At 48.0% G+C, this 24,340-nt stretch overlaps 1 protein-coding gene across 1 annotated transcript; it reads left to right on the forward strand.

Moving 5' to 3' along the window:
- Positions 1-615: 615 nt before the first annotated feature.
- Positions 616-5,647, forward strand: SOCS1 (suppressor of cytokine signaling 1). Its single transcript, XM_053365273.1, has 2 exons — positions 616-896; positions 4,088-5,647. The coding sequence occupies exon 2, from the start codon at positions 4,163-4,165 to the stop codon at positions 4,778-4,780; it is 618 nt and encodes a 205-aa protein (XP_053221248.1). The 5' UTR covers positions 616-896; positions 4,088-4,162; the 3' UTR covers positions 4,781-5,647.
- The last annotated feature ends 18,693 nt before the right edge of the window (positions 5,648-24,340 follow it).

Raw genomic sequence — 24,340 nt, forward strand, 5'->3', positions numbered from 1 at the left:
CGATTGTGTGGGGCAGGTAAACCCAATTTCCCTCATGTTTGCACCCCTTGGGTTGCAGGCAGGGCCGTATTTAGGTTTGGTGAGGCCCTAAGCTACTGAAGGTTATGGGGGCCCTTTATATGTCCAGCTGTCCTTTGTCAACAACAGATTTCCGCTGTTTTTTGTGTTGAATATATGCTATATATGGCACTTTATGAACCTAATAGGTAAGCTATTTGCACTGTTGCTGTATGCAGGTTTTACTTTGTTTTTTTACCTTGTATTTTGGAAATGTACATCCAGTTCTTTTTCTTTAATTTTTTTTGGGGCCCCCCAAGAGAGTGGGGCGCTAAACTATAGCTTGCTTAGCTTATCCGTAAATCCGGCACTTGCAGGTAAAGGTGGGTTGCAGCCCTGCCCCGGCCCCCTGCGCGCAGCGAGCGAAGGGGCGCAGAGGGCGCGCCCGCGCCACCTCCAGGTCCCTCCCCTCCAGAGGCGCCTTTGATGTGGCCAGGACGGAAAGCGAAAGTGTTCGGCGAAGAGGCGCAGGCACGTGTTTTCGCAGAACCGCGGGAGGGAGGGGGAGAGGGCGGTGCTAGCAGGGAGGAGGAGGGAGGGAGGGAGGCGGGTTAAAAAGCCATCAGCTGCGGCGATCAGGAGAGACGGCCGCGGCCTCGACAGGAGCAGCAGCCTCGGTCCCGCGCAGCAGCGCCCCTCGACGTGGCTTCGCGGCGGCCCGAGCAGATGATGCGGCTGTCGAGCCCCGGCAGGGAAGCAGCAGCAGCAGCTCCGAGCGGAGGCGGTGCCACGGCAGGGCGCTGGAAGGCGACAGCAGCGACTGCAGCGGCGGGGGCGACGGCCACCCTTCTCAGGAGTGCCGGTCCCCTCGGGTTAAGAAGCAGCGGCGCGTCCCCGAGGTAAGGCGGACGCTCCGGGTTGCGCCAGGTAGAGATGCCGATTCTCTCCTCCAACCCCCTGGGGGGAGGCAGAGCAGGATTCTGGAGCCATTTTGGTGCGGGGAGGGCGAAGTTAGGTGCCGGGGTATTTTAGGGAGCGGGGACAAAAAAAATTAAAATAAAATAAAAAGCAGAGCTGCTTTGCTTGGAAGGAAACGCGCGCCCCTCCCCAAAGCGCAGGATTGCAGCGTGGAGAGGAAAAACAACAACCAGGCGCACTTAAAAAAAAACAAACCTCACACAAAAACCCAACCCGAAACGGATCGCAGCGACCTTTAGCAGCCGCGGAGATCTGGAGCGCAGCTTCAAAAGGCGCCGCCTTGAAACGTCTCTCTTGCGTTAGGGTGACGGCTTTGAAACGCAAGCGGCCCGCGGTGCCTCCCAAACGGAGGTTGGTGGGGGGGAAAAAAGAGAGAGAGAGGTCTTTTGGGGAGGGCGCCTTCCTTTGTTTTTACGAAAACAAAGCTCTTCCCAAACTGCTTTTCCCTTTCCTTTGCCCCTTCTCCTGAAGATTTCCTCCTTTAGGAAGTTTGTGCCAAACTTCTGTGGAAGTCTTATTGCAGAATTAATGAGGTGTTGGTAGATATAGCTGGTTCCTTTCATCCTTCCCCCCTCCCTCCCCCAAACTCTTAAAATTCTGGAGGAACAGACTTTACCTCATCCTCGGTATGTAGATGAACTATATGGCAGTTAAATGTTCTCTTCCAAACTTGTCCAGAAAAGGATTAGTATTTGGGTTACAGTGATGTACCTGTCATGCGTAAGAACCTCCTACTGCAGTATAATCTGTCCGTGTTTGCCTTGCCCCAAATATTCCCTGTGCCCTCTTTCAAAGGCAAGGCCTTTTACAGATTTATTGCAATACTATATAATAAAATAAAACCACACAGGCCGTTTCCAGGAGCAAAGTAGCAAGCTTTTGAGTGACACAGGGCTCGTTTGTGGGCAGGTTAAGGGAAGCAAGCTTTGGAGTTGCACAAGGCTCTTTGGAGAAGAAAGAATGTTGCAGAATTGGAGGGCAGGGATGGGAGACCTTCGTGGTAGCATCGTACCACATGGTCCTGATCGCTTTGCTTGTGATAGCATGTTGGGTGCCGAAAAGTGAGATGGAGAGGGTTGAGATAAGGGCCGCCCCGTTCTTTTCCTACACCATCCTATTTGAGCCTACGGTGGTCCCGGCAACCAGCTGCCAACTCAGCGCCTTGTCAGATCAGTCATTTCCCGTTCGTGAGGTCCCGTAAAATTTTCATGACTCCTAATATTATTCATCGTTGCCTGGCAGTGGTAGTTGCTGACACCGGTCTTGCAGCGAGATCCGAATCCTGCACTTTATGGAGCCTTTACAGATGCCAGCTGTTGCTTCCCCTCAACTTGGAAGCAATTAGAGAGTCTGTGTCACGTTGCGGACGACTCAGAATCTGACCGGCTGCAGACCCTCCAGACGTACCTGGGAGGCTTGATTTCTGAGAATGCATTGTGCATTCTCAGTGACGTGCCAACCGAGATCTATAAACTGACCGGGGGGGATAAATCCTAAAATCTATGCTTGCCAGGAAGGTCAAGGCAGGTGAAGGAGATGTATCGACCCATGAGCTGTCAGGGGTTAGTAGATGCTGGGGGCTAGGAGCTCATCCCTGGCAGTTACGAGCAGTTTCGGCTGGGGAAAGGCTTTGCCTGCCTCCCCACCGGTGGATGCTGAAGATATATCAATAATAGGAAGCCATTTAAACTGGACCACTTAAAGCAATTCTTTTTAAAAAAGAGAGAGAGACAGCGTCTAAGAGCAAGTGGAATAATGCTTTACAAGTTCACAGGGGTTGATTTGTGTGTGCATGGGGAGATTATAGCCTTAAGATCCCATGAGATGGGGGGGGCTGCAAAGCAGGAGGGGGGGGAAACTTCTCCAAGAGGGCGATCTAGGATTACTCAGTGATTTGGCAAGCGGGCAAACCGCACGTTATTATTATTTTTGGTTTGCACAAAGGAATCTATTCATATTGGCAAGCTGTGTTCTGCTCTGGGGGATTTGATCCCAAACTGGAGAAATCCCACTCTTTCCTGAGTTCCCATGCTTCGAAACACAGAAGCGGAGCACCCTTTGCTGACCTGGGGGGCTTCCAGATGTTTGGGGCTAGCAACCCCCACCAGCCTCGAGCAGCACAGCAGTATGTTTGGGAGATGCACTGCAGAAACATCTGGAGGGGGGAGTCCCAGGCCAGCAAAGGCTGCTGCAAGAGCAGAACTGGTGGGGCATGATCCGCAGGGACATTTCTCTTGCACAACTCCACATTGATTCCTGCGTTGCAGGGGGTTGGACTAGATGACCCTGGGGTGTCCTTCCAACAATTATATGACTCCAACTCCCCTCCCCACTGCAGCATACAGCTGCCCCAGTAAGCCACAGCCTCTTCTTCTAGAGTAGCCTTTCTCAACCTGTGGGTCCCCAGATATTGTTGAACTACAACTCCCATCACCCCTAGCTACCAAGGCCAGAGCTCAGGGATGATGGGAGTTGTAGTCCAACAGGGGACCCACAGGTTGAGAACTGCTGTTCTAGCGCCCTGCATTTATTCATTCAGAAAGAGACATATATAAAATTCTCTGAAAACTCCTCCTCCTTCTCTTCATAAACATTCAGAGCAAAACCAAAGGGGGTCTGGAAAAAAAAAGGTAGAGCGTGGACTGCATCATCTTACTACGGTGGGGTAGGAGGGGTGAAATAATTTACTCGGAAGTGACACCTTTTTTGTGTGTGGGGTGAGTTTGTTCCTGGACGGAGAGCAGACTTGGAGATAAATTCTAGCACTGTGTAAGTAACAGCGCTATCGGGTTTAATCAACTGATGGGAAAGGCGGGCTTCTGAACCGGCGGTTCCCATCAGCGGGCCTCTGATGCATTCTGCGGCTGAGGAGAGGAAACCACTTGCGAGCATGTGTAAATGTTACTTAGCCCGATGCTCATTTTTCCCTTTTCAAACGAGAGAGAGAGAGAGAGAGAGAGAGAGAGAGGGAAGGACATGAATGAGCTCGCTCAGACGGGAGTGTTGCCTTTACTTAGGGCAGATCAGCCAAAGCTTTGTGGTTTTTCTCAAGAGGCTGTTCCTTCCTGGTAGACCTTCTCCTGATTTGTGGCTTGTTTCTTTTGCCTTGCAGGAGAGCCCCATCGCAGTAGCGCTTCCCAGGCCCCGGAGGCTATGGAAGACCACACCGGCGGGCCAAGTCTGTAGGATGGTAGCACATAGCAGCGTCACGCCTGAGAATGGGATCGCCACAGGCCTGAGGTGTCGACTTGAGCCCCCGCTGCGGGACGCCCTGCAAGCCCGAGTCCCTCACGCTCTCGGCTGTGCCAGCGCCGCGCCCCGGGACACCCACTTCCACACCTTTCGCTCGCAGGCGGACTTCAGCACCATCATTCGCACCAGCGCCTTGCTGGATGAGTGCGGCTTTTATTGGGGACCGTTGTCGGTCAACGCAGCCCATGAGAAACTCAAAGGCGAGCCGCTGGGGACCTTCCTCATCCGGGACAGCCGGCAGAAGAACTGCTTCTTCACCATTAGCGTTAAGACTGCCACCGGACCCACGAGCATCCGCGTGGTCTTCCAGGCTGGCCGCTTCAGCCTGGACGGCAGCAAAGAGGTGTTTGACTGTCTCTTCCAGCTGCTGGAGCATTATGTCAGCTCCCCGCGGAAAGCCCTGGTCGCCCCGCTGCGCAAGGAGCGCATGCGGTCCTTGCAGGAACTCTGCCGGAAAAACATCGTGGCGACGTACGGCAGAGAGAACTTAAGGCACATCCCTCTCAACCCGGTCTTAAAGGATTACTTGGAAACATTCCCTTTCAAGTTGTAAGGGGCTTGCATTAAATCGGCCAGTGCGGCTGGGAGAAAGGCGACGGCGGGAGAGGAAACCAAGTCCCCAGAGGTCGCTCTTGTCTGTTGCCGCTTTTAAAATAGCGCGCAGCTATGACCTTGAGGGCCGGGCGGAAGCGATCCGCTCGCTCCCGGAGAGCCCTGTTCAGGGCGAAGAGGCGGTTGTGACGGAAAGCTTGGAGTGGCTTTGGCGCAGTGACTGTTGGGATGTGCGGATTGCAGCGCCGCAGGCAGATATCGGGATTTTTGGAAACGTGTCAGTCGTGAACATATCTATTTTTGTAGCAGTTCTACTGTATGTGGAGGAGGGGTGGAACTTGAACACTTGACTTCTAATGTTTACATAACTCATAACTGAAAAACTGTTTGCACAAAGCGAGGCTACGGGAAAGTCTTGACAATAATGTTTTCTGCTGGGCAGAACGTGCTGTTATTTTATATCTATTTTTTTAAACGGGGTAATAAACCTTATTCTAAAAGTTTTTGCAAAAAAACCCAGAACTCTGGTCTCTTTGTGGGCTCTGGATATTTAGTTTTTGCAAGGCCACAGATTTGGGCAGGATTTGGGGGACTTTTGGCCCTCCCATTGTCACTGAGTTATAGTTTCCTTCAGCCCTAACCAGCATGACCAATGGCCGGGAATGTTGGGAGTTGTGGTTCAGCAACATCTGGGTACCAGATGTTCTCTAGGGCTTCATTATCTGCTTCTGGCTTCATTTGTGACTCTCCTTTGGGCACAGAGCAGTACCCCCCTCCTGGAGATAATATCAAGTCACTTACTTGAGAGTTGCACGTTAAAGCAGCATAATACATTGACCTCTGAAAAGAACAATGCCTGGGATGTAGCTCAGTCGGTAGAGTGCGGGCCTCTTAATCTCCGGGTTGTGTGTTCGAGCCCCAGGCTGGGCAAAAGATTCCTGTGTTGCATAGGGGTTCTCTTCTAACACAACCATTATCTATGATTCTATAATAAGGTCCACTGACTCTGCATGGGGGTGTTAGAAAGCTGCCAAAAGCCTTTTCTGAAAGTTGAAATAGGACCTAGCCAACTGGGTCTTGTCCAAGTCCCTAGAGATAAGGCCCTGCTCATTGATAACAAAAATCCTAGAGTGAGAAGGGACCTCCCAGGTATAATCTAGTCTACTGGTCTTCAATTCATGGGCTGGGATCCATGAGTAGGTCCAAGGTGGTTTAACAGGAGCAACAGTGAAGCAGGTGCACTGCCACTATGGAAATAGGTGGCAAGAGATTAAAAATGGGTCCCCAAATGCATGTTTGGGTCAAAAGTCAAAAGTGGGTCCTGGCTCTGAAAATACCTGATCTAGTCTAACCCGCAACCAATACTTGAAAGCTACTTGTTTTTGGCATCCATCTGTCTCGAGAGACAATGGAGTGCGCCTCTGGGGGTGAAGTCAAACCACTTCTACAGCTATGTTTCCCAAACTTGAGTCTCCAGCTGTTACAACTCCCATCATCCCTAGCTAGCAGGACCAGTGGTCAGGGATGATGGGATTTGTAGTCCAAAAACAGCTGGAGACCCAAAGTTGGGAAGCTCTGCTCTACAGGGAGGTTCCTTCTAAATTCATGGCCGACACTGCAGTACAGAGCCATGTTGACATTCCATTGCCTGCTCTCTCCATGTATTGGAAGGGTAATGTTTGGTGGAGACCTGGAGGTCTTCTGTCCAGATCATCTATGGCAAATAACAAGCAGAGAGCAGGTTGGCCACGGTCCAAAGGACAAACACAATGTCTCCTGGGAGCAGCTTCTCAGTGCTACATCCACCATGTGGAGAAGACCTCTGAAATGCCCCCAGAAGCCCCAGGCACAGATTTTCCACATGTGCAATGTGCTTCCAGGTCTTCCTTCCCACTCTTTGCAAAAAACAACAACCATGGAATGCTAATAAATTCCCATTTGGGGATGTGCGAATGGTAGAACGCATAACAACAACCCGAGGGTCCTTTTTATGTAGCTAGTTTCCACAACAGTCTCAAGCTGGCAGGATGTGGGTTTGCAGGTGATGTTATTTTGACGCAGATCTCAAGGTGTATCTTGACACCATCGTCTCTCCTCCGGTGAAGACCTGGCGATGCAAAATATTTAGAGAGGCTTTTCCTGACCCGGTGTGTCTGCTGGGTATTTTGGGTTCCAGCTCCCATCACTCACAAGTGCTGTGACGGATGCTCAGGGATGATGCGAGGTGCCGTCTAACCACGTTTTGGTGGAAGAGGCAAAGTTCAGAGCACCTAAAGCAGTTGGGGGGCAAACGTTTGGCCCAGGGGATGTTTCTGAACTACAGCTCTCATCGTGCCTTGCCATTGGCTGGGCTTGTTGGGGCTGATGGGAGTTGTAGTTCAGCAACATCCGGCGGGCCAAAGGTTCCCCATACCTAACGTACAGTAAGAGCTCAGAATGCAGTCCCAGGTCCAATTCCTGACACCTCCAGCTGTAGCTAACAGTGCTGGAAATTGCGCTAACAGTGCTGGAAAGGCCCTGTGGGAAGCTTGGAGGGGAGGAGGGCTCTTAGCTCAGTGGCAGGACACCTGCTTCGCTTGCAGAAGGCCCTCGGTTCCTCTCCAGTTCAAAGGACCAGAAGCCCAAGGGGTAGGAAAGCTGCTCAGCTGCTGCCAGCTGAGTTAGATGGATGAACCACCTGGCTTGGAGCAAAACGGCTTCCAACGGTTCCATCTGTCGAGGGTGCATGGCCTCTGCTGTGGCTGGCTGGGCATGCTCAATCTCAGGAAGAGAGCGAGGAACTTGGCAGCGGGATAACTCCATGTGTGCGCTTTTGCGCTGAGCATACAGTTCCAGAGGGCAAAGGTTGGGGACCCTCTGGGCAAAAGGCAGCATGCAGTGAACGTTAGCATGAGAATTGTGGCATCAGTTGAGTCAGTGCAAGGCAGATTCCTATGTTCATTTGGAGCTGTTGTTCTAATACTAATACTAATAATACTAATACATTTATTATTTATAGCCCGCCCATCTGGCTGGGTTTCGCCAGCCACTCTAGGCGGCTTCCAACAAAAGATTAAGAATTTTTCCCTGTATAAGTTCTTGTTCCCTATATACCCAATTTAGAGAGAGAAAAAAAGAGATACCCCTTAGGGCTCTTTGTAAGATAATGATGATGGTGATGATGATTTATTTATACCCCGCTTATCTGGCCGGGTTTCCCCAGCCACTCTGGGCGGCTCCCAACAGAATATTACTACTAATAAAAAAGCAATAAAACATCAAACATTAAAAGCTTCCCTAAGCCTCCTGAGTTTTCACCCATCCGAGAAGTGGGTGTTTTGAAACTCCAAGCTGGCTACAATCTGGCTGGCTGCAGTCTGCCCCCTCTCACCTCTGAATGGAGAAGAAGGGAGAAACGAAACGAAACCCAGATTTGCCTAACTTGGTATGTTCACTGCTGGGGGTGTGTGTGTCTGACCTGGTGGTCATTGGCCAGGAAAGGGAATTGTTGACTCAGCCCTGTAACAGGCGAAGGCCATATTAGGAATATCTTAAGGAAGGGGTGGGAAATAAAAGGGGTGGGACTGAAACTGCCTTGGTCGCACTGGTTGATGATCTGCGGCGGGCTAGGGACAAAGGTGAGAGCTGTTTCCTAGTTCTGCTGGATCTCTCAGCGGCGTTTGATACCATCGACCATAACATCCTTCTGGACCGTCTTGAGGGGCTGGGAGCTGGAGGCACTGTCATACAGTGGTTCCGCTCCTTCCTCCTGGGCCGTGTTCAGAAAGTGGTGGTGGGGGATGAGTGTTCAGACCCCTGGGCTCTCACTTGTGGGGTGCCTCAGGGTTCTGTCCTCTCCCCCATGCTTTTCAACATTTACATGCAGCCGCTGGGAGAGATCATCAGGAGGTTTGGGCTGGGTGTTCATCAGTATGCGGATGATACCCAGCTCTACCTCTCTTTTAAATCAGAACCAGTGAGGGCGGTGAAGGTCCTGTGTGAGTGTCTGGAGGCGGTTGGAGGATGGATGGCGGCTAACAGATTGAGGTTGAATCCCGACAAGACAGAAGTACTATTTTTGGGGGACAGGAGGCGGGCAGGTGTGGAGGATTCCCTGGTCCTGAATGGGGTAACTGTGCCCCTGAAGGACCAGGTGCACAGCCTGGGAGTCATTTTGGACTCACAGCTGTCCATGGAGGCACAGGTCAAATCTGTGTCCAGGGCAGCTGTTTACCAGCTCCATCTGGTACGTAGGCTGAGACCCTATCTGCCTGCGGACTGTCTCGCCAGAGTGGTGCATGCTCTGGTTATCTCCCGCTTGGACTACTGCAATGCTCTCTACGTGGGGCTACCTTTGAAGGTGACTCGGAAACTACAACTAATCCAGAATGCGGCAGCTAGACTGGTGACTGGGGGCGGCCGCCGAGACCATATAACACCGGTCTTGAAAGACCTACGTTGGCTCCCAGTACGTTTCCGAGCACAATTCAAAGTGTTGGTGCTGACCTTTAAAGCCCTAAATGGCCTCGGTCCAGTATACCTGAAGGAGCGTCTCCACCCCCATCATTCTGCCCGGATGCTGAGGTCCAGCGCCGAGGGCCTTCTGGCGGTTCCCTCATTGCGAGAAGCAAAGCTACAGGGAACCAGGCAGAGGGCCTTCTCGGTAGTGGCGCCCGCCCTGTGGAACACCCTTCCAGCAGATGTCAAAGCGATAAACAACTACCTGACATTCAGAAGACATCTTAAGGCAGCCCTGTTCAGGGAAGTTTTTAACGTGTGATATTTTACTGTATTTTTGGTTTTTATGGAAGCCGCCCAGAGTGGCTGGGGAGGCCCAGCCAGATGGGCGGGGTATAAATAATAAATTATTATTATTATATTATTATTATAACTTGCCAGTATCGCTGTGCTGTTATATAAATCCGTGCTGTGGCTGTGCTAGGAATACTGCGAATAGTCACTGCACAACGCACAGCTGGAAAAGATGCAGGGAAACTAGGGCAGCCCCCATGACATTACAGAGGAACAAAGGAACAGACCATTGCTTCACCCAGCGTGGAGCTGGCCGCACTGAATGGCAGCAGCTCCCCTGGACATCAGGCCCTATGTGTGGATGCCACTGAGGAACCTTCTGCCTGGAAAGCAGATAGGTGCTCTGTCACTGCACTATGGTCCTTCCACTAAAATCAAAGTAAGATTCTAGTCCTCATGGCTCTGTGTAAAAGGCAAAAATTAATAAGGACACTGCAAATCAGACGGTTGGGTCCACCTAGCCCAGTATTGTCTACACTGACTCGCAGCCGCTCTCCAGGCTTTTAATCTTTCCCAGCCACTACTTGGAGATGCCAGGGATTGAACTTGCGACTTTCTGCAGGCAAAGCAGATTCTCTAACCTCTGAGCTACTGCCCCTTCCCCCAGGAAGGACACGGTCACACCATTCGCCTGCGGAACTCGCTGCCACTGGATGCAGTGACTTTTAGTAGCTACTGCCCCTTCCCCCAGGAAGGGCACGTTCACACCATTCGCCTGTGGAACTCGCTGCCACTGGATGCAGTGACTTTTAGTAGCTTACCGCGCAAGCCTGGCCACATCTACTCAGAAGTACTGTTGCATTCAGTGGGATGTACTCTCAGGTAAGTGGGGTCAGAATTGCAACCTTGGAGGGCTTTACAAGGAAACAGGCAGGACGTGGCTCAGGGCAGAGGCCGTTGGGAACAGACATTTTCCAGTTCAAGTTGCAGAGGACAAGGGAAAGGGGCTGGCCGTCCTTCCACTGCACCAGGGGTGAGGGACCTGCTCTGCTGACATCATCCCGGACCGCTGGCAAGGGCTCATGGGAGGTGGAGTCCGAGACCTTCTGGAAGGCCGCAGGTTGCACAGAGCCAAAAACATCGGGAGGAGCCTGCAGTCTAGAACCTGCAAACATTCCAGGCCTACAGTGCCCCTGAATAGAACGTCTCTCACTGATCCATGGCATTTGTGCTTGTCTCTCTGTGTGTAGCCTTGCAAACCTCTATAATTATTTTTATTTTATAAATACAAAATTCACGTTTTACAGAGATGCTCGGAGTGGCTAAGAGAAACTGGCTGATCAACAAAATGCAAGGAATGCAAAATAAAAAAAGAAGAAAATAGCAGCACACCCAAAGCGTTTTTGGTTTTTTTAAAGCATAAGGACAAACCAAATGAAAATTTGCGTAGGGTTCAGGAGGAGGAATAGCTGAATCTCCCCTCATCTACCTGGTGGAGACAGGCTGCCAGTTTCAGAACCAGCGAGCTCTGCCCAACTACACAGCTGGGAATAACACTTGCTTTGCACGTGAGAGATCCTGGAATCGAATCCTGGGCATCTCCAGGTAGAGAGAGGCTGCCAGTCGGTGCAAGCAATCCTGGACTGGATGGACCAGTGGCCTGGTTCGGTATTAGGCAGCTGGTTGGGTTTCTCTGCCCATTAACGTGGACATAAGCGCATGGGTTGCAAAATGCACAGAACTGCACCATCGTCAGCTGTGCATTTAAAGAATAAGGGCAGCCGAAACCACAGAGCAGATTAACTTCCCAGCAATGAATTAGTAGCCTGTGGCTTCCATTCTGATGCACTGGGGGTGGGTGGGAGGGAGAATAAGCAGTTGCACCACCTTATCCAGGAGTGGGGAGTCTCAGATTTGGGGAGGGTGTCAAATGCTGCCCCCCAGGATTCTCTGCAGGACACACCTCTGCATTCTCCTTGCATGCTGGAAGGTGTGCTTGAACTGTGCTAATGTCCCTTGCTTGCTTGGATAAAGGATGGAGAGGCTGTGGGGTGGTGACTACCAGACTTCTAGAAGACATCTGAAGGCAGCCCTGTTTAGGGAAGCTTTTAATGTTTATATATATATATATAATGCTTTTTGTTGATTTTTAAAAACAAAACAAAATTAAATAAAACGTAAGCTTTTACATTCAACAGTTTTGTATCTTCTTATTTACCCTGCGCAATTTCGCGCCCGGACGTCCTTCCTTCCCCTCTTCAGTTTTCACAATTTGCATCCTCTCTTACAGATTCTTATTTACACACTATCCATGTCACAAGATTTATATTAGCCCTGCTACGGTTTTTAAACTTCTACAGTTATTCCGTATGTACACAACAAATTTACTCCACTCCTCTTCAAACTTTGTTACTTTTTGGTATCGAATTTTGTAAGTCATTTTCGCCAATTCTACATATTCAAACAATTTCGTCTGCCACGCCATTAAAGTTGGAATCTCCTGGGTTTTCCATTTTTGGGCCACGGGAATCCTAGCGGCATAGGGAAGCTTTTAGTGTTTAACAGACCACTGTATTTTAATATTCTGTTGGAAGCCGCCCAGAGTGGCTGGGGAAACCCAGCCAGATGGGTGGGGTATAAATAAAAAAAAATTATTATTATTATTATCTCAGCAACTCCTCCAGCCAAGGTGGTGCCAAACATCTTGCTCTGCTTTCCTTTGGGCCATATCAGCGAGGCCAAGATGGGGGGTGGTCTTCTTGTCTGGGCATACCAGGACCGCCATACACACTGCCCTGGTCTGAATTCCTGCTTGAAAAACCTTCTGCGTGACCAGGGGGGCCTGTTGCCTCCACTCAGCCTTACCTACCTCGCAGGGTCATTGTGCAGGTAGCAGAAGGCCCTGTTTGCTGCTCCAAATGTCTTTGGAGGACAGTCGGCTTGTAAAAAGTAATAAATAAGCAAACATGTTGGCTTCCTGCACTTTGTTCCACACACAATTGAGAGCACCGGAATTGGCAAGCTCATTGTAGCCTTTGGGTAATTTTGATTTCCGCATCCCACTTCCAGAGAATCTGTTGTCTTGCCAGCATCATAAGTCACTGGCTTTTAACTTAGTGCTGGTCCGGCCCAAGAGGTAATGCAGACAGCTAGCTCCCTGTGTAGCAAGAGTTCAGGGTCAAGGAGTTAACTGGGGAACAGCAAAGGGGGATACAGGCTTCCCCCCCTCCCCATGCACACCCAAGATCAATTCCTTGGAAGGTAGCAAGCAGATTATCGGCATATCCACCAGTAGCCTTGGATCTGAAGCCTAGGTCACGAATGCGAAATGAGCATCCGTATTGGTGTGAAAGGAAGACTCTGAGCTCAATTTCCAACCTTGGTAGATGCCATTTACCGTATTTTTTGCACCATAACACTCACTTTTTTCCTCCTAAAAAGTAAGGGGAAATGTCTGTGCGTGTTATGGAGGGAATGCCTACGGGTGGCATGCCTACGGATTTTCCTCCTCTAAAAACTATGTGCGTGTTATGGTCGGGTGTGTGTTATGGAGCGAAAAATACAGTAATTGTTTAGCTACCGAATCCGACGGGAACTTTGTGAGTTCAGACCTACCACTGTCTTGATGTACAGTGGTACCTCAGGTTCCATATGCTTCAGGTTACATACGCTTCAGGTTACAGACTCCGCTACCCAGAAATAGTACCTCGGGTTAAGAACTTTGCTTCAGGATGAGAACAGAAATCGTGTGGCGGCGGTAGCAGGAGGCCCCATTAGCTAAAGTGGGACCTCAGGTTAAGAACAGTTTCAGGTTAAGAACGGACCTCTGGAACGAATTAAGTACTTAACCCGAGGTACCACTGTACCTCCAAACCATCACCAGTTTCAGTTTCTTTGCTGGCAGGTCCTACCGGTGGGGCTACAGTCAGAATACCTGTCTCCACTGACCCAGCCAGCATACCATTCAAATCTGAAACTTCCTTTTCCAATGTGTCTAAAATCCTGCTAAAGTTTCCCTCTGCTGCTTGTTTTGGAAGAAGAGGGCTGCAGGAGGAGAAATTCAATTCAGCTTGCATTTAAAGGCGCATCTGTCAAATCGGCATCTTCTGAAATGATGGCAGAAACAAAACTCCCATCACAGCAGAGAAGGGGTGTAGTTCAGCAGTAGAGCACCTGCTATGCATGCAGAATGTCCCAGATTTGACCTCTGGCATCACCAGGTAAGGCTGGGAAAGACCCACAACCTGGAGAAATGGACCAATGGTTTGGCTCCATTTGAAGCTGTTTCCCATGCTCCAATAGCAAAAGCATAAAATGAAATACCAGGAGGTTTCCCCCCCTTTCTTCCATAAGCCCCACTGGGACCACGGCCAGCCTTTTAACAAAATAAACATTATGATCTAGCCCACCCCATACTGCCTCGCACCAGCCAACTATAATGAGATCTGGAGACAACGAATGCCCTTCAACTTTCTATTATGCAACATTTCCTAGGAATTCGGCTCAATGAGTTACCCGGGAGCCAAAGACCCTGGAGCTGGAAAAGTTCAGAGCCGGAGATCGCTAATGTGTGCATCCTGTTCCTTCCTGCGCAAACATTCTGGGTTTGCAAAGATGGGCTAAAGAGCATCGTTGTTACTCATTTATCTATTCATTGGTTATTAATCAATTCATCCGTATCTACTCGTGTCTCAGTGGGGTTTGGATTACGTCTGATGATTCCTGCAACTAGATAGCTCCTGAATGAAAACTTATGAACTCTAGTCTTCCAGGCCTGTTGGGAGGGACCCCAAAGGTCATCCAGCCCCACCCCCTGCAATGTAGGACTCTCAACCTTGGATCTGTAGCTATGGTCAGACTACAACTCCCATCACCCCTGAGCTGCTAGCTAGGGATGTTGGAAGTTGTAGTCCAACCATAGCTTCAGATCCAAGGTTGAGGAAGGCTGGCCCTAGGCCCTACCCTTACTCTTGAGGAGACACTTTACTCACAAACTGGGTTTGTCAATGCACGCCATCTCATCGCTCTTCAACCCAGACCTTTCAGTGTTGCTGTTCTCGGGGTCTGAGTGGTGGTGGCTCCACAACTCCAAGCATTCTTTGTCAGTTCTCCTGCCAGCCAGAGGGATCCTGAAGGGGATTTTAAGCACAGGTTCCAGAGGACACTTCCCACTGGGGGAGGAAGGGGGATGCGGTAGGTGCAGTCCACCACGGGTGTCATCCCTGAGGGGGGGTGACATCGCTGCGCTGCCCTTCTGGGATGCTTGCCATGGGTGGCGCCCCCCCCCGGGACGCTCGCTCCTCACCGCAGGCGGTGCCCCCTGGGACGCTCACCCTGCCCCCTGGGACGCTTGCCACGCCCCCATGGGTGGCTAGTCCTGTCCCTGCGGACAGCTAGCCCCGCCCCTGGGATCCTCGCCCAGCCCCTGCAGGCGGCTCGCCCAGCCCTGGGGTGCACAGCATGTGTGCCGCTCCAGGTGCCAGAGCAGCTAGCTCCGCCTCTGACTGACTGCTCCTCAAAATCCTCAACTTGTAGGGAGTCCAATTCATCCTCTGAGGACTCCGTTCCCAGTACCATTCACATTATTAGCACCAGAAAATGTTTAGAAGATAGTGAAAGATGATGGTGTATTTACTGTTATTTTAATGTCTTTAGGTTTTGTTGTTGTTGTTGAGTCGTTTAGTCGTGTCCGACTCTTCGTGACCCCATGGACCAGAGCACGCCAGGCACTCCTGTCTTCCACTGCCTCCCGCAGTTTGGTCAAACTCATGCTGGTAGCTTTGAGAACACTGTCCAACCATCTCATCCTCTGCCGTCCCCTTCTCCTTGTGCCCTCAAACTTTCCCAACATCAGGGTATTTTCTAGGGAGTCTTCTCTTCTCATGAGGTGCCCAAAGTATTGGAGCCTCTATGTTATTACAGTGGTAACTCGGGTTAAGTACTTAATTCGTTCCAGAGGTCCGTTCTTAACCTGCAACTGTTCTTAACCTGAAGCACCACTTTAGCTAATGAGGCCTCCTGCTGCCGCCGCTGTGCAATTTCTGTTCTCATCCTGAAGCAAAGTTCTTAACCCGAGGTACTATTTCTGGGTTAGCGGAGTCTGTAACCTGAAGCGTATGTAACCCGAGGTACCACTGTAATTTTTTTCTGTTAAGAGATAGCAAAATGGGTGAAAAGAGAAACAAACCAGAAGCGGAAGTTGGGGAAAACCTTGGAGGGGAGGGAGGGAGGAATATATAGTAAATGTTAAGAATTTGAGATGTATGTAATGAATGAAAAAGAAAAATGAATAATTTAAAAAAATTTTTTTTAAGAGGTTTGGTGAAAATCTAGAATTTCTTTAGCAGTGAAGTCCAGTCTGATGGAGTGAGCCCACCTGCGCTGTCGGTTCCTTTGAAGCCAACGGTCTCCATCTGGAGGTTGTGGACTCTCTTTTTCTTGGAGGTTTTTAAGCAGAGGTCAGATGGCCATCTGTCACGGATGCTTCAGCTGAGATTCCTGCATTGCAGGGGGGTTGGGCTGGATGACCCTTGGGTCCCTCCCAACTCGACGGCTCTGTGATTCTATGAAATTCTCGTTTGGAAAATTCAGGTGAAATATAAGCTGGGTTGGAGCCTTCAGGGCACTTCCTCCCTGGAGATCCAGAGAACTTTTGAACTTTTCATTTGTGCCTGAGAGAATGTCATTAACGCGCAGGGAAAAGAGGATGGGTTGGGGGGGAGGCAAGTCTTAAATCAAAGGCACGGTGTGTCTTTTACGCTCCCATTAAAAGAGGCAAGGACCCCAAATGAGCCTTTTAGTGTCATTACTGAAAATGACCTGTCAGTCACTTAAGTTCATTCCTGGGGCACGACTGGTTGTCAGAATGCAGTTAGGAAGACAAATGAGATGCCTTCCTTTTTTGGGATCCCATTTTGGGATCCATTTGGAGGAGTTCTCGTGCTTAAACTGCTGGCTGACACAGACGCCACAGATTCTTAGCCAAAGAAAAGGGTGTTGACAGCCTCAAATGCGTTTTCTGCCCATCTGACGCTGATGCTGACTAGACGATCCTTCGCTCTGATCTAGCGATGAGCCTATTTATCCATTTCAGTCCACCTCCCTTTTCTCACTCTCCCTGTCTTAATTTCTGTACATTTCCACATCCATTTGTGACTTCAGAAGAATTAGTCCTCGTGAAAATTCACCAGCAACTTTCTCCTAATAAGGACACGTATGCAATTTTGACTGAATAATTTCGCAAAGCGTTTTATCCTAATTTCCAAAACAACACACAAACCGATAATGCAGCCATCCTTCAAATCCACACTTCCCTGAATTTTGCATCCCAGTTCTCTGGCCAAGTCACATGTATGGAAATGCATTAGACTGGGTTAAACTATTCATAAAAATGTATATATGAGTGGAATTTTTTAAATAAATGGCATGATATTAGAGAAATTCACTTTGTAAAAAGATCTGTATATTGGGCAATCCGGCATATATTAGGAGGAATTCTTTGGTGAATTTTCAGGAGGACTTTGAAATAAATCCGCAAACTGATGTGGAAATGTGGGAGACTTAAGACTGGAAAAATGAGAAACAGAGAGAAAAGGAAATTGATTGAGCCGCCCATCAGCAGCAGCTGCAAGTACCATATTTTTCACTCTATAAGACGCACCAGACCACAAGACGCACCTAGTTTTTAGAGGAGGAAAACAAGAAAAAGAATATTCTGAATCTCAGAAGCCAGAACAGCAAGAGGGACTGCTGCTCAGTGAAAGCAGCGATCCCTCTTCCTGTTCTTGCTTATGGGATAGCCACGCAGCCTGCATTCGTTCCATAAGACGCACACACATTTCCCCTTACTTTTTTGGAGGGAAAAAGTGAGTCTTATAGAGCAAAAAATACGGTAATTTAAATCTCAAGTCTGCACATGAGCGCATGAGATCCTCTGTGATATTGCCAGGCCGCACTCCCTTTTGACTGCGCATTGCATTACTGCTGTGCCCCTAAAAAAGCAGGTGTCCTGAGCAACCACATGAGCAGGGGAGAGCACCTGCCTTGCGTGCAGAAGGTCCCAGGTTCGAATCCCCAACAGCAGCTCCAGGCAGGGCTGGAAAAGATTTCCTGCTCAAAACCCTGGAGAGACGCTGCTGGTCAGTGTTGACATACTGAGCTAAGATGGATCCAACAGTCTGACTTTGGAGCAAAGCAGCTCTCTGTGGCCTTGCCAAATTTAGCTGTTTACACGGAACCATGAAGACTAGAACCTTACTTTAATTTTAGAGGAGGGTGGTGGAGCATCTTCTCAGATGATCCTAGGCACAGTCTCCAGCAGCAGCAGCCATGGCTTGGAGAGTCTCCTGCCTTGCAGAGACACCACCTGGCACTGAAGTCCGATGGTCTGATTCAGCTTCCTTTGTTCCACGTGCGCGTCTGACCCCTCCCGAACTGGAAGGATGTTTCCTCTGGCAGAGGCAAGGCCTGCTCCGCCAGCGACACGGAAACCCCTCCCATCCTTGTTATAAATCATTGCCGGGAAAGCAAGCCTTGCTTTTCGCCTTACCTGAGATACAATAACTTCATGAGAGGCGAGGAAAGGTTCATAAATATTCTGATCTGGGTGATAAAAAGCCACTTCCTTCCCTGGGAGTCTACTTAATCGCAGTGCCCTCTTCCACCATGTTCAGTATATTAGCCTAATTGCAAAACTGTGCATTGCTACTGGTATGGATTAACTCCCCCTCCTTCCCCCCCCCTCAACCTTTTCGGTTCACACCGAGCTGGGGAAACTAAATCAGAACTTCGGGAAGTTCGGAAGAGAACAGAACAGGGCCAAATGTAATTCGCCCTTCACTTCCCCGGCTGCCCGAAACAGGGCTGGTTTTCAACATGGCGCCGAGGTAAGACGCGCTTACCGGTGCTCTTTGGATTTCTTTTAATCTTCTTTTAATCCTTTATATTTTATCTTAACTGACCCAGTCAGTCTTTGAAGCATTTTATAATTGCTGCAGCTACATGCTATGGCAACTTTCTGAGAGATTTGGCCCTGCTCCAGATTGCTGCAGACTGCTCCTTGTTTCTCTCTTATCAGCGGGCCGGCCTCGGCTGCTAAAAGAGAAGAGAACGCCATTATCCTAATTGGAGAGAGGGCTTAAGAGGAAGACGCTGTGTGGTGTTTAAATCCTGGATAAGTCATCGTTTGTGCCCAGGCTGCTGTCATAGAGGGTAGGACATTTGGCACCCTACCCCCTAGACATCTTGAGGCTGTCACATTTCAATACTTCCCCTTGTGAAAAGCTTCTGCAAACTGGGTCCGAGGTGTCCACGAAAGACTGATGTTGTAAGTGGATTTTACCGCAGTGGAGAGGAAAACTTCACTATTATTATCCATCCAAGGAGCTTTCACCCATGGTGCCAACTTTTGGTGGTCTTAACTATCTTATTTGTGTGTCAAATGTTATGTTATTTTAAGAATCGTATAATCCTTGGCCTGAGGAAAGTATGGGTCAGAACAAATGCTTGAGAGACTTTGACGAGCCCCTATCATCCCCTAAACCAAAACTATCAAGGTTGGTGCCACACCGGAATAGAAGAGGGAGTGACAATGCTGAGCATTGCTTTGCGGTGGAAACCCAAAATCGCTTCCTACCTCTAATTGATTTAGAAGCCACTCCAACTCTGACGACTCAAAATTTTTCAAAAGTAAAGCCTGTAAAGGAGAATACGAAAGAAAAACTCTCAACACAGGATGATGGTTTAACATCTGATATGGGGGAGTTCCCCAGTTGTGAGCAGTTACACTTAGTAATTAAGACCCTTCACTGTATCTTTAAAAGGCTGGATGAGGTATCTTCACAATTATCCAATATCCTGCTGAAAGTCGAAAAACTTGAATCAACAACACAATCTTCAGTTTGTGAGGTCAAAAACTTCAGTTTGTGAGGTCAAAAACTTATTATTTTAAATTCCCAATTGAATAATCAGATATTAACTCTGCAACCCAAGAAAAGTTGCCTTTCTGTCAGGTCGGAAATAGGAAGATGGCAATCGCTAGAAGGGGCTAAAGACAGTTTAAGCAAACTTTTAAAAATTAAGAAACACCAGATTGACCTATATGCGGTGATGCCCCTGTTCCGACAGACCAACTTCTTGAAGGTGATACTTGCGTTCCACTCTGAAAAGATACCATCTATTATTGTTAGGCGGAAAACGCTTTTGTCCATGGCCGATATCGTAGCAACGAGGGTTTTTGCAGATAGCAAGATCAAACCCCTTCTAAATAGGTGCCCTGGCGGTGAGGATATTAGGACAAGAGACTCTGCCTTACTTCAAAATACTGTCAGGCCCCACTGCGATGATTCTGCAGCGTGCCATTCTCGACCAATCTCGATACCCTCTCAAACAGCCATATATGAGGACGGAAACCTGCAGACTGCCCTTGATGAAAGGGAACTTATTGATTCGTTCAGAGCCCTCCCTCCGAAAGAACAGTCGGTGATGATGCAAAGATTTGACACGCTTAAATCGCAGCTTTTGCAAGTCCAACACAGAGGGGAAGATACTAACGATGCTTCAAACAACCCCACTTGGGTTCACTGGACAGAAGTGGTCGACCTTCTTCAGCTCAGCCCCACTTTGAAAACAAAAACCATCCTGCAAGACTCAAATCTTCAAGTTGTTTCTGCCCCCAGTGCTATTCCATGAGACGACCAGGCTCTGCCATCCTCACTTAACCTTCATCTACATCCATCGACCAACACACTTAAGGACGAAACTCTGATTTCCCTGCCTGACTCAAATCCCTCTTTAACTCACTCATCTATGTCAGAGCTAGAATCTTCTTCAGTTTCGACCAGATATAGAACTAGTCGACAAGTGATGCCCCTGAGAGAGTCTTCCGCAATCACCGCCCCCGTGATGTCCCCTCAACTACCTTCTTTAAAGGAAAATGTGAATGTTACACTTCGGGACCCGTCGTCGGAAACGATTGAAGACCCGATGGGACGCATCAATAAAATCATCCTAATGCCTGATGATAAATCTGCTAGAGGGTTTCCTCCAACAGATTTAATTTCTCCCTCTCTGGGTATTTCTCTGTCAAGTTGTACAAAGAATTTCGAAATGAAGAGACTTCCTGTTCAGGGATCTATTTCTAGTAGATCATCCTTGGTGTTCCAACAGTCGAACCAAATTGTTAAAGATTTTAATTTGGAGGGCTCCTCACAGTTACCATCTTCCCAATGTAAAATAACTGATTTTTTTGTTACATCTTCTGTCTCTTCCAGAGAGTCTGCCGCTCCTTCGCTTTGACTGTTAAAAGAACAACACAGAAGTCCCCAGCTAGCAGTCCTAAGTTGGAATATTGCTGGCTGGAAAAGGAAAAGATTAGATCCCGAATTTTTGTCCTATATAAACTCTTTTCAGATAATCCTTTTGCAAGAAACATGGGAAGAAGATAAAATAGATATAAATGGCTTTGAACTGATATCACTTCCAGCTAGTCCCTCCCAAAAAGGTGGCCGGTCCAGAGGTGGTCTTGCAATCGCCATATCGCTTAAAATGAGCGCCAAACTCTCGCTAGTTCAGACTTTTCCTCCTTTTGCCTTTACAGGTCTGATTTCAAGCGAAAAATTCTCCCTATTAATCACCAATGTTTATCTTCCTCCAGGTGGTCTTATATCGGACCTCCATTATAGATGGGATTCTCGGGAAGATCATTTATTGGCATGCTATGTTATGTTCCCTAATATTCCATTGATAATGGGTGATGACTTTAATGCACGTACAGCCGCCAATTGGGATGGGATAATCAAGGCCAAGTGGTGGGTACCTCCCCCCTACCCAAAATCTGATTTAATCTCTTTTACATCAAGAAGATCTAAGGACACCAGAGTGAATGAGGCGGGAGTCCTTCTTTATCAATTGGCCATTCGTATGAAGTTGAACATTCTGAATGGCAATTGCCCTCTGGACATGCCAGGAGAATTCACTCATTTGGGCACAACATCAAATAGTGTCCTAGACTACCTTCTAGTTTCAGAAGACCTGTTCTCAAACTTCTTTTATTTTAAAGTAGACAATGTACAATCCAGTGACCACCTACCTCTAGTGGCCAAGCTAACGCTTGACTGGCACCCGGTTAGCGGTTCACACCCAATTCATGTAGGTTTAAATGCCGCAGCTCAAGTAAGAAGCATTAAATGGTCTATGAAACAGGCCCCAAAATACGCAGAATTCTACCAGAGGAATATCTCCGAACCCCTTATTGTTTCAGTGGCGGAGTTGTCTGAACCAAATAGGATATTGGAGTGGTTCTCCCACCTCTCTGTAGATTTAACTAGCTTCTTTACGATGCCGACTCACCTGGTTAACCGAGATCAACCCAGGTTCGGTGTACCTTGGTTTGATTCCAAATGTAAGCAAGCTAGACTCTCTCTCTGTTGTATCTACAACAGATATAAATCTTCTGGAGCTGAAACTCTTCCCCCAGAGTACTTGCAGGCCAAAATTGCTTACAAACAGGCACAGAAGTCAGCCAAGCATGAATGGCAGCTAAGACGTTGGCAAGCGCTGATTGCTGCCTCTAAGCTTCGCAGCTCTTGTGGTTTTTGGAATTTAATCAACAAAAGATCGAGGAAATACCCATTGACGGTTATACCAGCCCCGACATGGGAACAATTTCTAAGAAAATATTTCTCCCAGACAGTTATCTCTAACATTCATTCTGATACTCTTTCATGTCACTTGCCCATATGGCCAGATACTGACCGGGAGGAAATAGTTGATTTAATTGCTAAACTGAAAACTGATAAAGCCCCAGGGCCTGATCTGATCCCGGCGGAAGCTATTAAACAACACCCAGCATGGTGGGCCAAAATTCTTGCAAAAATCTTTGATGCAATTAATGCCACGGGCCAGATACCTAGATCATGGAAGGAGTCCATCATAATTCCTATATATAAAAAAGGACCACCAGAGGACCCAGGAAACTATCGTAATATCAGTTTATTATCAATCATCGGAAAAATCTATACTCGCTTCCTGCTAACCAGACTAATCCAATGGGCCGAAGATTCCAATCTGATAGGCCATGAACAGGCCGGGTTTAGACCAAATCGTGCTTCTATCGACCATGCAATAATTCTATATCATTTGGCGTGGAAGTATTCTTCCCCCACTCATGGTCTTCTATGTGCCGCTTTTATAGACCTGAAGGTGGCTTTTGACAGTATCTCTAGAGAGCTGCTATGGGAAAAATTGTCAAAGTGGGGCATAGATAAAAGGCTGTTGTGGCTTATGATCAAATTACATGAAGGGACGGCCACTAGGGTGAGGTTAACACCTGAGGGCGATCTCACAAACTCTGTACCAATAAATAAGGGGGTACGACAAGGGTGCATCCTTGCCCCCTATCTCTTTAACCTCTATATTAGTGACATGAGAACTCCCCTAGTTGAGGCCCAAACCACCATTCATGCACCCAGGCTTGCAGACTATCGCTGCCCCTTACTATTGTACGCTGACGATGCGGTGATCCTCTCATATTCAAGAATCGGTTTGAGGAGGGCCTTTAAGATCTTCGCGTTATATTGCCAAACAAATTTACTTACTATTAACCATTCCAAATCTAAAGTCCTAATTTTTTCCAGGAGTCGTAAATTGTATAGGTGGGAACTCGAGGAGAAGCCAATTGAACAGGTCTACAAATTTCAATATCTAGGAATTTACTTCCAGCATAATATGGGATGGAAAGCGCATATCACATACTTACAAAATAAGGGCAAAGCCCTTATCTACGCTCTATTGCGCTTTTTCTTTACAGAGGGGGCTATGCATGTTCCATCTGCCTTAAAAGTTTATAGTGCAAAAGTGGTTGCAACTATGGCCTATGCTGTCCCTTTATGGGGCGCTTTTGTAAACCTCATGCCTCTGGTGACATTGCAAAATCTTTTTCTCAGACGCCTTTTGAAACTACCCTCCTGTGTAAGCAACTCGGCTATTCGCTTAGAACTTAAGACCCCCTCCTTAGAGATCCTGATGTGGAGACATGCCTTTAATTATTGGCTGTCCCTTTGGCATAAATTGCCCAATTACCATCTTATTCAGTGCCTTTGGAGAGATGAATTTACCAGCCCATGGGCAACAAAAATCCATTCCAAACTGTTGTCTTATGGAATCTCGCCTTCCGATATACTAAATTTAGATCTAATTACAGCAAAAAAGGTCATCAAACAAAGATTGGAGGAGGTTGATTTGCAACAAAATCTTACTACAGGTGGAGGTACATGTTCCCCGATAAATCAGGGCATTACATTTATGTCCCAGATACCTCGATATCTGTCTACCTTATCGGTTGCGTCGCATAGATTCACTTTTGTTAGAGCCAGATTTAATGTGTTCCCCTCAAATGTGCTGAGCAATAGATTTTCTAACGGTAAAACCTCTGTTTTATGCGCATGTGGCAACAAATCAATAGAATCCCTTTATCATATCTTGTTTAATTGTCCTTTATATATTGTTCCCCGATCAAGGATTCTGAGTTCAATCATTTTGGAAACTGTTGCTAAACCACCTGAATTACATCTAGCCTATCTACTCCAGGACATTGACTCTTATAGAACATTACAGGTTGCCAGATTCCTGAATTCAGTTCTTTCATATCAAAGACTTCATGGAATGCTGCATGACTATTAAAAATCTAGTAAACTCCATCCACCATCTTTATATTCAAGGCCACAATAAGGTACATCTAGAGATTGTATGTAACGTGAAGGAGATTAAGCGTTGAAATATTTTAGTTGATATTTTAGAATGTAAAATGCTATTTTATTTATTGATTGGTTTT

This window comes from Podarcis raffonei, chromosome 14, assembly GCF_027172205.1.
Source record: "Podarcis raffonei isolate rPodRaf1 chromosome 14, rPodRaf1.pri, whole genome shotgun sequence".
NCBI classification, from domain to species: Eukaryota; Metazoa; Chordata; class Lepidosauria; order Squamata; family Lacertidae; genus Podarcis; species Podarcis raffonei.

What these genes read in the sequence shown, in the direction of transcription:
- SOCS1 (XM_053365273.1), top strand. Translation starts at nt 4,163, where the DNA reads ATGGTAGCACATAGCAGCGTCACGCCTGAGAATGGGATCGCCACAGGC.